Below are 13,619 nucleotides of genomic sequence, written 5' to 3'. Positions count from 1 at the left end.
TTCCTCCCCTCTCCCCTGCTCCTTCTCTGAAACATCCCCCCTCTTTCTTTCTCCCTCCATGGGCCCAGTGCAGCTCCAGGCTTCTTTAGCTGCCTCTGGGCCTGGAGTTAGGGTTGCCAACCTCCAGGTAGTAGCTGAAGATCTCCTGCTATTACAACTGATCTCCAGCCGATAGAGATCAGTTCACCTGGAGAAAATGGCTGCTTAGGCAATTGGACTCTATGGCATTTAAGTCCCTCCCCAAATCCCACCCTCCTCAGGCTCTGCCCCAGAAAACCTCTCACTGGTGGTGAAGAGGGACATGGAAACCCTACCTGGAGTGACTCCTGGGTTCCTGCACCACCACATCTGGGTCCAGAATGGCTCCAAGCCTCTGCCACCAGTGTGGTCGGGCCCAGTGTGGCTTCTGGGCTCTGCCATCAGTGCACCAGGGCCCAGTAGGGTTGCCAGATCCAGGTCAGGAAACTCCTGGAGATTTGGGGATGGAGCCTGGAGAGGATAGGGACCTCAGTGGAGTACAATGCCATAGATTCCACCCTCCAAAGCATCCATTTTCTCCAGGGAAACTGATTTCTGTAGTCTGGAGATGAGCTATAATTCCAGGGGATCCCCAGGTCCCACCTGGAGGCCGGGAACCCTAGGACCCAGTGTGGTTCCTGGGCTGTGCCACCAGAGCGTCAGGGCCCAGTGTGGTTCCCAAGCTCTGCTACAGTCTCAGACACAGCACACAAAAGGTAAGGGATTGTTCGGAGGGGAATTTAAACCCCCAATGTAATTTTTTAAACCTTTTCAAATTTTTCTGCAAACGTGGAGAATCCCCCAGATTTGCCAAATGATCTGTTTTTAGTTTTTAGCTAAATTTGCAGATTTATGTATCTGCAGATTAGGGCACCCTTTACTATTAGAATATAACGTATTTTTCGCTCCATAAGACGCACCTGACCATAAGACGCACCTAGTGGTCTGGGTGCCAGGTCCCCCTAGTTTTAACCCTGCAGCTGTAAACATAGCAGTTTCAGAGAAACATTGCAGGGTTAATCCAGCCTCTAGTGGCTGTCTCCCTGATGGCCACTAGAGGAGCTTCCGCGATACTCAATGTGAAAATCGCACTGAGTAATGCTTTCCTGTGGGCGGTAATAATAATCACGTCCAGCACGCAGGCTGGGTGATCCATGGGTGGGCATGGCAGGAAACCTCCGGCAGCGCGTCCAGTTTGAACCTCCCCCCTGCCCATCAGCTGTTTGTCGGGCAGCGGGGGGGGGGGATTTGTGGCAGAGCCGCACGCGGGAGCCGCGGTTTGCAGACTTCTGCTCTCAACGACTCGGCTCCAGTTACGGTAACACACACACACACATTCACTCCATAAGACGCACAGACATTTCCCCTCACTTTTGAGGAGGAAAAAAGTGCGTCTTATGGAGCGAAAAATACGGTAATATTTTAATTTCCAGTATGCTTAGGCTAGCTTTATCATTCAAACACACACACACACACACACAATCACATACACAGGAGGAAAAAGTAGTACCTTGAGAAACAGAAAACATAGTGTCTACTGTAGTTCAAATGGGTTTACCAGTATGTGGTGTGTTTAATCCAGACTATATACCTCATATAATATTTTAAAGGTGATCTGGTAATAATGTCATAATGATATAATTGTAAATAGTTGTTTTTCATTGACTGTAGCTTTCATTCCTTCAAGGCTACAGTGTATTGAACAAATCTTCTGTAGGCTAAAGGTTTTAACATGATAATTTCATGCCTTTCATGCAAGAATATTTCATTAAATGTATTTTAATATTTGTATGTGTTACAGAATTATTTACATCCCAAGCAGCCTGCTCATTTCGGGAACTTATCCCAGTTAGACAAAAATGTTAACTTATGAAAAGAACATTTCTTCTTTCTTTCTCAGGTGGCTGCCATTTATGTCCCAAGGCATGATTCATTCAGAAACAGAACTCTTCCCTCAAGGTAAAGACAGCTGCTAGTATGGAGCAGAAATCAATAATTTGTGTCATTTGCCTAGTGAACCAGAAGTTACATGAGAAACCTGATCAAAGGCAGTTGTCTCAAAGTGAAATTACATATTACCCTGGTAAACACATTTCCTGCGAGCCTTGTTGGATACATTAATGTGATAATGGTCACTTGTAAGAGAAGAACAGTAGGTGAAGGGGTGGCTGAATATGCCTTCAAAGGCTGATTCCCCCAAATAGGCTTTCAGATTTTGAAGTCCAGCACTGTGCAGGGGTGTACTATCAAACTATTAAAGAGGTATTTACAGGGGAGAAATAATATCTGGGGAGGAGTTCAGTACATGTGTGCGCGCACACACACTGATATTGCTTCATGTTCCCCCGGCAAGTGCATTAACATTAAAAGGAAAATGAGGTTAGAAAAGAAACTGTGGGTTACGAAGCTGTTGTTACATCCTCAGCTGAAAAGGAAAATGAGGTTAGAAGGGAAACTAGGGGTTAGGAAGCTGGTGTTACATCCTCAGCTGAAGTGTGGTCCTGGAGATAAAGTAATAATATGCAATGATTGGCTGTTCCCTGCTTGTCAGGCAACCTCCTCAATCCTGGCCTTCCTACATTCAATGGCTGGTGAGCATTTGCACCAACTCCAATGGCCACCTGTAACCCAAGAGGTCTAGATCAGGGGTTCCCAAAAATTTTGAGCGTGCTGGCATCTGTGGAATTCTGACACGTGGTGGTGGGGTCAAACACAAAATCACTGCCGCAGGAGTGCAAAATGTCAGAAAGTGAGGTCATGCATAACTCTAATAGTAACTCTTCAACATTTCAGGCAGAAGCTGTTTAACGGGATGCCTTTTTAAAATGAATATGTTGATTAAAAGTATTTTCTTTCGTACACACACAATAATGCAGTGAACCCATGTGCCATGGTGACAGCTGTTGCTAAAACTGAAGCAACTTTTTAAAAAATCCGTACTATTGGTCTGGGAGTGAGAAACAATGAAATCAACATTGTGCTGGAAGTTGCCACTGAAATAAAGTTTTTTAAAGTCTGCACAGCCAGTCAGATTTCCAATGGCCAATCAGGAGCCCCGCTGGGCAAATCCCCCCCCCCCACACACACACTTTCTAAAAACACTTGGCAGTCCACAGGAAAGGTGTCAATGGGCATCATTGCATCCATGGGCACACGTTGGGGGGCCCTGGTCTAGATAGTGCTGTGCTGTGTTTGTTCTACCTCCTCCTCTTCCCTGCAGAGCACTTGTGTGGCACAGCTGTGCCATACCACAGGTGTGAGTAGGGTTGCCAACCTCCAGGTACTAGCTGGTGATCTCCTGCTATTACAACTGATCTCCAGCCGATAGAGATCAATTCACCTGGAGAAAATGGTCGCTTTGGCAATTGGACTCTATGGCATTGAAGTCCCTCTCCTCCTCAAACCCCACCCTCCTCAGGCTCTGCCCCCAAAACCTCCCATTGGTGGTGAAGGGGGACCTGGCAAGCCTTGGTGTAAGAGTGCAGGTTCTGCTGGCCCAGGTCCTCTAAACTGCTGAAAGCTGTTGCACGGATGGAGAATACCATGTAGTTTCTGTACAATATAGAAGAAGCATGGCTTGCAAATTGGATACCACTTACAGAGAATTTTATAGTACAATGCTGCTTTGTGAAGAAACATATATTTTATCAGTTTGGTACGTTTTTATCTCACCCTTCCTCCAAGGAGCTTCAGAAAGCCTACACGGTTTCTCCTTCTTTCCTCAATTCTATCTTCAAAAAACCCTGTGAGGTAGCTTAAGCAGAGAGAGAATGAGGTCACTCAGTCTGTTTCATGGCAAGCTGAAATTTGAACCCAGGTCTCCCCAATCCTAATGCAAAATTCTAACCATTATAGAATGCTGGTTCTAATATAGTTTCATCAGCAACATAAGACTTAATATTACCTGAAGCTGTCCTTCTACTTTGCATTGTAACCTGTCAACTCTATTAATAATGTTGTTTTTATTTTTGACAGAAATGCAAATAAGTCATCACCTGAAAATAAAAGAGGAAGAAAATGGCAAGTTTTTCTGCTGCTTTCTATAGGGCTGAGCAAAACTGGAGAGAAGTTTTTGCAGATATTCTCATCCCTTGTGAAAAAATTTCCTTAGTGATTTTTGCCCCTGTTGTTTTATTGATTTTTCTGTTCAGTGCTTTGTGCCCTCATTTTGAAATTGCTTTTTAACATTACTTACTTATTTGTTTAAATATATCCCTGCTTCCCCCCCCCCCATGAAGACCTAAAGTGATTTACAATATCATTTTCTCCTCCATTTTATCCGCACAACACCAAACCTGTGAGGTAGGTTAAGCTGAGAGTGACTGGCCCAGGGTCACTTGGCAGAGTGGTGATTCAAACGGGGTCTCCAGGGTTCAGAATACATGCTACTACTCTGGTGCTTTTATTCAACACCATCACATTCACAGTGTGATCCTAGATTGAGCAGCAGCTTGTTGGAACAAGCAGCCCAAACTTCACTTTGGCAGGTTTCCTTAAGAGGAGGAGGAAGAGAATGGGCAAGGGTACTAATTTCTAGGGAAATGGGCATCCCCAGGGCCAGGAAGCCAAGTAAGGTGCCACAAGAGAAAGTAGCAGCATACCTGTCCTAATCAAGCATCTTGCGGATGCTCTGAATATGGGAAGGAGGCCCAGAAGGAAATTTTGTATGTGGCTCATGGAAGCCCTGTCCTTTCACTGTGAAAATGTTCATTGAAGGATGTTTGCTTCAAATCTAATCAACTATTTCAAAACACGTTTATGTATACACGCTTGCCATTTTATTTGCTTCTACAATATTAATTGTAATGCATGATGCTCCAACTTTCCCTTTAAGTTTAATCAGAAGACCGTGCAAAGGATGCCCTGTCAGATTTTTGCGTAGTCTATGTTCTTTGATCATTTTCCCTCTCCTTGTTAATACTTGTTAATACTATTCTTAATAATTACTAGTGATCTATCTTAATTTTATTTTCCCTAGTTAAAGTATTTCATTATGACTTTAGAGGTTTCAACCCAAGGCCAGCCTTAATTAGTTTTCTCCATTTCCCAATACTTCCTGTGATTTCTTGTTTGTTCAGCTTAATTTTTCTGACCATAAACTGGATGCAAATTAGCTAACATATATCACAATAAAGCACAACTTTTCACCCCCTTGAATAAATGCTTACACATTGGGGACTGGAGCAGATGGAACAGTTCCCATCCTTTTGACCAGCCTGGGTTAGGAACTAATTTTGGTTAGCATTAATCATCATTATTATAATCAATACTGACCTAATAATAAGCCAGACTTAAGAGTGGGAGGAGTTGGGATGAATTTGGGAACTAAAGGAAAGGAACAAGGAAAGAAGAGGTGTGATTTGGTGATCCATTCCTTATTCTTTTACCATGGCTGATTGTGTCATATCTATACTAGCCGTAAGTAATCCTCTTATCTAATAGTCATGTGTGGCCTCTGCATGGATCAAAAAGCCTACACAATAGGGATACCCAGCTCAGGACTATGGGTTTCTGCAAACCCAAGGGACCCCCTAGTCTTGCAGAAAAAATCTAAATTGTTACAAAATGGTGCAGCAACTTCTATGTATTTGTAGGCAGTATAAAACACACACACACAACACACACAACACGCCGTGATAATTGGTTACATTGAAAAGTATAGTTTTATGGTGGTGTCAAGTGATCTGAATTTCTGCAATTGCTCTTTTATATGAACACATCATGAATATATTCCTCCAGCCTTCCATGCATCTACATCCATCTGTTCATCTTTTCACCACCTTCATGATCATCAGTTTGGGGCTGAAATACACATTACGTTTGCCATGAGGAGGCTGCCAAAAATGTTCTCCCTTTGGAAAGTGATCCCATGTCCTGCTGAAGGAAATAGAATCCTGCCAGTTTGCTACTCGTTGTGAAAACTGAAATAACAGACTTCACCCTTCCTCAGTAAAGCAATAAGACATTGAAAAGTGGCTGGGGGAAAAAATGAAACTGTGATTCCAGTCTCCACCTTCCATCAGCAATTAACAAATGCAAGGGTGTTTCCCCCCCCCCCCCATTAATATAACCACAGTACACACTGTGACATTTATTCCTAACAAGTCTGTGGGTTGGTATTTTATTAATTGTGTTTGCTCTCTGCAGACTGAATTGTAATTGCTAGATGAAGGCTGCTGCACACAAAGGTAGAAAATCCCTCAGTCTAAGTAAAAGAACTCAACACCATTACTGCTTTTCATGTGTAGAGATACAGAACGAGACAAGACTGTTAATTACATCACACTGCTAAAGTTTACATATTTTAAATTAAGTAACATTTTTGAGCACACAGCAAGCTAGTTTAGAAACATTGGGCAAGAGGGAGGGCAGCTGTGGGAGGAGCCATCCAGTAGCCCAGTAAGAGGGTCAGGAGAGGAGCAAATCACTGTCCTCCCCCCAAAAGAGGCTAGGTATGCCCACAGAAGAGTGGGGCTATTTAGACCTGAAAAGGCAGGTTCCTGGAAATGCCCAAGGAGAAGAGGAGGATGCAGCTCTGGTGCAACAAGAGCTGTGGTCCTGGGGACAGGAGAGGGAATAAGGTGTCACAACTCCTTTCTCTTCCCTATTTTGAGGGCTGAGGAGACCTGCTGGATATGTCCAGCAAGACAGCTGAAGGGAAACCATTGGAGCTAGAAAGGGCGGAGCCTCACACCAACTGTAGTCATTGGCAACTGCAATAGCAAATGAGTGGCTGTAGACACTTTGAGCCAGTTCAGTAGACCTTGGATGGGGATTAAGATGTGCAACATGTGTAGAAGGTTTCCCATGTATATAGATCCTATCTTGCTGTGTTTAAGATTTTGTTTTTATTTATTTGATTTATATCCAGCCCCTCCCCGGTGACGCCATATTACAGCATATCACAACATATTACAGCACATTAAAACATACGTTTCTGGTTAAAAATGGCAACATCTTAAAAGTTTCTAATGGCACCCTTAATCATTCTAGTGGCGGGTGCTAGTGGAGTAAGGATAAAAACAATCTCAGCAAAGAGGGATAAAGGTTAGAATAAACTTGATTGACGGTATTACTAGGAAGCAATAGGAAAGGAGAGAAAAGGAAGGGAAGGATAGAAGTGAGAGGGAGGGAGGCCAGCTATGATGGAAACCATTGCTGTCCTCAACCATAGGCCTGGTGGAACTTTTTGGATATTGGTGGTCCTCAAGAGTGCCACTTCCTGCTCACAAATGGTGTGGGGGGGAGGGGTGTTTTACCTCCCATCCCCCACAAGAAACAGAGATATCAGTAATGAGAATCAGGCTGCTTCCTGTGGCTTGCCCAATGAGCAGTCAGGAAGAATGGTCATTTAAACAGTGCCAGTCCCCTGACTTAGGGTTGCCAACCTCCAAGTACTAGCAGGAGATATCCTGCTATTACAACAGATCTCCAGCCGATAGAAATCAGTTCCCCTGGAGAAAATGGCTGCTTTGGTAACTATGGCATTGAAGTCCCTCCCCTACCCAAACCTCTTTGGTGGTGAAGAGGGACCTGGCAACCCTACCGTGATGTCAGGCTTTGCCTTCAGGAGCTACCTGCCCTACCCACCTTTTAGGATACAATGTTGGATTTGCTGGTTGCTAGGGAGCCAAACAGTACAGTCTTAAAAATAAACAATCAAATCAATTCCCTTATGCTTGGTGTCTTTACACTGGCAACTTTCATATTATTCTGTTGTTTAAAGTCACAATCCCTTTCCCAATAATTTTCTGTTCTAGTCTCAACCTTCTTTCTGGCAGTCATGGTAAACTCTAATATCAGTATTTCATATTGACCTTCAGAGAGGGGCTCAGCAGTAGAACATCTGCTGGTCATGCTCAAGGTCCCAGGTTCAATCCCTTGCATCTCATAGAGTTTCTTCCAGTCAGATTAGATCATATGTGGAGCAATGGATTTGATAACCCTGTTAATGGGGATTTGATAACCCTGTTAATAAATTACAATGATTGCATGTATAATCCACGTACAGTGTAAAGTTTACTTTATACGTACAGTGAGGGGGAAAGGTATTTGATCCCCTGCTAAATTTGCCCGTTTGCCCTCGAAGAAATGACCAGTCCATAATTTTAATGGTAGGTTTATTGTAGCTGTGAGAGACAGAATAACAACAGGAAACCCCCCAGAAACCCAGAAGACAAAAGTCAGAGATTGATGTGCATTTTAATGAGTGAAATAAATATTTGATCCCCTATCAACCAGCCAGATTAGGGTTAGGGTTAGGGTTAGGGTTCTGCTGTCGACAGAAGCAATCAATCAGATTCCAAACTAGCCACCATGACCAAGACCAAAGAGCTGTCCAAGGATATCAGGGACAAGATTGTAGACCTGCACAAGGCTGGACTGGGCTACAAGACTATTGCCAAGCAGCTTGGTGAGAAGGTGACAACCCTAACCCTAACCCTGTCAACCTCCCTTGGTCTGGGGCTCCATGCAAGATCTGATCTCGTGGAGTTGCAATGATCATGAGAACGGTGATGAAACAGCCCAGAACTACACGGGGGGAACTTGTCAATGATCTCAGGGCAGCAGAGACCATAGTCACCATAGAAGGACTGAGATCTTGCAGAGCCCGCCAGGTCCCCTTGCTCAAGACAGCACATGTACAGGCCTGTCTGCAGTTTGCCAATGCACATCTGAATGGCCCAGAGGAGAACTGGGTGAAAGTGTTGTGGTCAGATGAGACCAAAATCGAGCTCTTTGGCATCAACTCAACTCGCCATGTTTGGAGGAGGAGGAATGCTGCTTACGACTCCAAGAACACCATCCCCACTGTCAAACATGGAGGGGGACATATTATGCTTTGGGGGTGTTTTTCTTCTAAGGGGACAGGACACCTTCACTGCATCGAAGGGACGATGGACGGGACCGTGTATCATCAAATCTTGGGTGAGCACCTCCTTCCCTCAGCCAGGTCATTGAAAATGGGTCGAGGATGGGTATTCCAGCATGACAATGACCCAAAACACATGGCCAAGGCAACAAAGGAGTGGCTCAAGAAGAAGAACATTAAGGTCCTGGAGTGGCCTAGCCAGTCTCCAGATCTTAATCCCATCGAAAATCTGTGGAGGGAGCTGAAGGTTCGAGTAGCTACACATCAGCCTCGAAATCTTACTGACTTGGAGAGGATCTGCAAAGAGGAGTGGGACAAAATACCTCCTGAGATGTGTGCAAACTGGTAGCCACCTACAAGAAACGTCTGACCTCTGTATGCCAACAAGGGTTTTGCCACTAAGTACTAAGTCATCTTTTGCAAAGGGATCAAATACATATTTCACTCATTATAATGCACATCAATCTCTGACTTTTGTCTTCTGGGTTTCTGGGGTTTTTCCTGTTGGTATTCTGTCTCTCACAGCTACAATAAACCTACCATTAAAATTATGGACTGGTCATTTCTTCGTCAGAGGGCAAACGGGCAAATTCAGCAGGGGATCAAATACTTTTTCCCCTCACTGTATGTTAAATAATTCTCTTGTTACATTTAATGCATGTACAGCAGAACATGCAACTTAAACCCCACCTTTATTCAGGTACTGATCACCAGTTTCATTTGGCTCTTTCTAAAAACAGGTATATGTGAGTTCACGTTAACATGTAACGTGTGAACAGGCTAGTATAAGTTAACTTCATGTCTGTATGTATGTGCGTGTGTGTGTATTCCTGTGTATATATATCAGATGTAAACATAAAACCAATTTTAGTATGTTGTTTGTCACTTTCTATGTCTCTGGGTAGAGAGCAAGATTCAGTAAATAAAAAACTGCATGATCTTAAATTAGTGCATTTCTGTCTTTATATATTTATAGACCATCTTTTAGTACATCATGTTGCTTAAGGCAGCTGATGGTTCTAAAACCATGAGAGTATGATCTAAGCAGCCTGTGAAGGGTCATTTCCTTGCTTGTCACGGGCACGCAAAGAGCGAACCAAGCCAGCGGGTGTTTAGACATCCCTAAAGGGTACTGTATTCACTTTGTTCCCACCCTTGAGGTGTTCTGCATAAGAGCAGCAGAAGTCGTCCACCCAGTTTATGCAATTAGCAGAAATGAATGGTAAATAAAGCCTTTCCAAAACAGTATGACTACAGGCTGCAGATGGAGGATTACTTAGTTGAATGCTTCCCAATAAAAAATCTCCCTGCATGTTGACATGTAGTGTACCAGAATACTAATATGTCACGGAGAAGTGTTCTATGTGTGTAGAGAGGGGCATTTTGTGTAAGAAAATGCCCAGATCAGGAAAACTTTGCCACTGTTCTGCCTGTTGTACAAATCATTTCTTTATGTTTCTATGCATGGATCTCACTTTTTAACCAGATTCCCCAAGGAGAATCACATCCTTTAAAAAAAAAAACTAGCTAGGAGGAAGTGATAGGTTATTATGCCCTATTGTGTTTTTAAGTAGGAAGTTTCTGCTGCAAGAATTAAATTCTGCTATTATAGAGAATGTCTTGTAATTATGAGAGAAGTTGAGATAATACCTGTGGAGCATTAAATTTAGTCTTCATATTGCCCACTCATCTCTGTGTTAGCTGCACTGCATACAAAAAACTAACAGCAAACTGAATATCTCATGGATTTGGAGACATCTGGACTAAGACTTTGACATAGTCAATGAGAAGGCCTGGGAAATTATCTTTGCCGATGCCCCCTTCTCATGGGGAGAAGAACTATTATCCTTCAGCTTGTGTTGTAATCATCCTCTGTATGATACTGTTAGACATCAAATTTAAATATTTTTGTGTAAGTGGTGTATTATAAATCATTTGTATCTGCATGAGCCAATAACATTTTAGCTCCATGAGGGAGCTGGGAAGTTGGGACACATCAGTTGTCTGGGAGGTGAGGGAATGTGGGTGGAGTAAGCTGAAGAGAAAGGCTTTTTAAAAATAGGTTTTCCTAAACTGATAGGAGAAGGTTGTAAAATTCAATACATTGATACTATACATTCAACAAGGGGCCGTTTACGACCCTGCCTGTATTCAAACCACAGTAAGTGTTGTTAAAACCCATTCCATATTCCTCTGGGTTTGAAAACAACTTTCAATTTAAAATTAAAACATAAAATAAGCAAACCAGTGAGAAAAGATGTGGGTTGGGATAGAGGAGAACAGACTGGGAGAAAAAAAATACTGATCTCAAAAACAAAACATAAAAACCTAGAACTAAAGTTGAAACAAATACAAACATCCCCCTCTCCCACCTACATTCAACGCAAATATGGTGAACATTTAGTTTCTTTTAACCTGGCACAGAGAAGTGTTGAAACTTGAAAGGCTAAAACTAAGCTGCTCCCTGCTTGACTTCCAGTGATAAAAGAGTTGCCAAGTCTGTCCTGGCAACTGGTGGGAGCTCCATGAGGGTGGGGTTGGGGGTGGTGATGAGCTGTCAACATGGAAGTGCCAGCACTGTCGGATCATACCGGGGACGCTCTAGCACTCTCCCCCCAAAATGCTATGATTTCCATAGAGTTTTTGGGGAAGAATACTAGAGCATCCCTGGTGTGTTCCGGTGCTTCCACATCAATGTGGAAGTGATGAAATTGCACTGGGTACACTCATTCCCCCCCCCATCCACTGGGCCTGCTTCCACCTGCCAACCAGTTGAGGGGCAGTGGGCAGCCTGGTGAATTGGTGGGCAATTGCCCACCATCACCAGGAAGATGGGAACCCTAACTGATAAGGTGGTTTCTCTTACTGCTGTGGTGGAGGACAGTCTGTCCAGCTGAATCAGGAGCATGAATGTCAAGGGGTCTTTGCCCTTGTCTCTCTCTCTGTCTGACACAGTATCTCATAACTCTTTATGGTTTCCAGCCTCAGGATGGTGGTGGCTGGAGATCTCCTACTATTACAACTGATCTCCAGGCAACAGAGATCAGTTCACCTGGAGAAAATGGCCACTTTGGAAGGTGGACTCTATGGCATTACAGTCTACTGAAGTTCCTCCCCTCCCCAAATCCCGCCCTCCTCAGGCTCCATCCCCCAAATTTCCAAACCTGGAGCTGACAACCTTATAACCCTTAGTGCTGGCTTAGAGGGTTTTTGTTTGTTTTTTGTTTACAAAAATGTGGTGGCCAGGCATAAGCAGTAGAGTTTTTTTAACTGCATATTTATTTTTTGGCTGAGATTAAAATAGATTTTTAACATGTTTGGTTTATCAGTTGTTGAACAGCTTTTACTTCTCTTATCTCTTTGTAAATGGAAATCAATACAAAGTCTATATAAATAAACATGATGCAACTGGACAAAAAACTAAGATATTAAAGTGTGCTTACTGTCATTTTATTATTACATTAGGTTTGCACTCAGAAAAATAAAATTCATGTGGATATCTAATAGAAATTTCTCAGGGTTTAGTGAGCATCCTGTTCTCCTGAGATTTGCCACTACAGATTTTGAAGATAGGGCAGAGTTTGAGATAAGTAACAAGTCAGGGTGTTGTTGTTGTTTTAAATCCATGAAATTTAATTACATTTTAGAAATCCGATGTTCCACTTTGTGTGTCTAGAAATCTCTGCTGACATAATTTTGCGGCACGTAAGTCTGTCTTTAAACCTAATGTAACCTAGGCCCCCTTTATCTTTAAATTTTGATTTCAACCTAAACAGAAGCCCATTTTTTTTATTCATCCCTCACTTCTCTGAGCACAATCCTCTTTTTGTAAGGGCAGTTCTGTAGGCCCAGTGATACATTATTTGCAATAAATCCAGGACCACACTGCTCTCCGGGCACATGGTAGTTACTGAGATAAAACTGCTCCATCAGTAACACTCATTTTCATTTTGTTTTTACCTGCAGGAGAAGACTGGAAAATCACTATTGTCACTGGAGATTTCAAAACAGCTGGCACGACAGCAACTGTGTCCCTTTATGTTTACGGAGAAAACAAGGCTTCAGGCCCTCTCATTCTGGGATGTGGGAAACACCAGCTGTTTAATCCCAGTAGTGCAGATACATTCAAGGTACAATTCACATAAACAACGAAGAGTTTACTTGCAGTACTTGTTCAAAACAGATTGATTCCAAGGCGAATAACCTGAATAAGCAACAAGATACTTATAATGATGACCTTATTATAGTGATTTCAATCCTCATTTCTTTTTCTGCATTGTTTGTTGATAAGGCCTGTAAGATCCCTGAGAGAAGGGAGTCATTGTGTATTTATGGAGACAATCAATTTAAAAGTATTCTGCTGAAGTTAATGTTGAAATAGACAATTCATTCTAGGAAGACTAAACCAGTATTGTATACCTACTTTCCCTTTCCTTTGTACAAGAATACACACATTGGTGTCATATTATGTGTCATAAGGCACATCTTGCACACAGTTAGGCTTCTTATATCTGCTGACTCCAGGATTATAAGATTTATAGCCTATTGGGGAAGAGCCAGAGTCTGAGCATGATTTGGGGATTGGTAAATTCATTTTAACAGCTGCTGATCCAGAAGACCATAGGACACATTGTCTCCCAGGAACTGCTTCCATTGTTTTTACCATGACTATCAGAAACAAGGCCTTAATTCTACAGCAACTGGGGGGGGGTGTCATTGAAATGACATT

At 42.8% G+C, this 13,619-nt stretch overlaps 1 protein-coding gene across 1 annotated transcript in view; it reads left to right on the top strand.

The window, feature by feature from the left end:
* Positions 1-13,619, top strand: part of RP1 (RP1 axonemal microtubule associated) — a 219,783-nt gene that overhangs the window by 72,448 nt on the left and 133,716 nt on the right. The window contains exons 22-24 of the mRNA XM_056854917.1: positions 1,919-1,977; positions 3,994-4,038; positions 12,857-13,020. Of these exons, the coding sequence (XP_056710895.1) occupies positions 1,919-1,977; positions 3,994-4,038; positions 12,857-13,020 (268 nt within the window). The remainder of the gene's footprint in view (positions 1-1,918; positions 1,978-3,993; positions 4,039-12,856; positions 13,021-13,619) is intronic.

The sequence above is a fragment of the Euleptes europaea genome, chromosome 8, assembly GCF_029931775.1.
Source record: "Euleptes europaea isolate rEulEur1 chromosome 8, rEulEur1.hap1, whole genome shotgun sequence".
Taxonomy (NCBI): domain Eukaryota; kingdom Metazoa; phylum Chordata; class Lepidosauria; order Squamata; family Sphaerodactylidae; genus Euleptes; species Euleptes europaea.
Note: the sequence above shows the minus strand (reverse complement) of the source record. Positions and strands in the feature narration are given on the sequence as shown.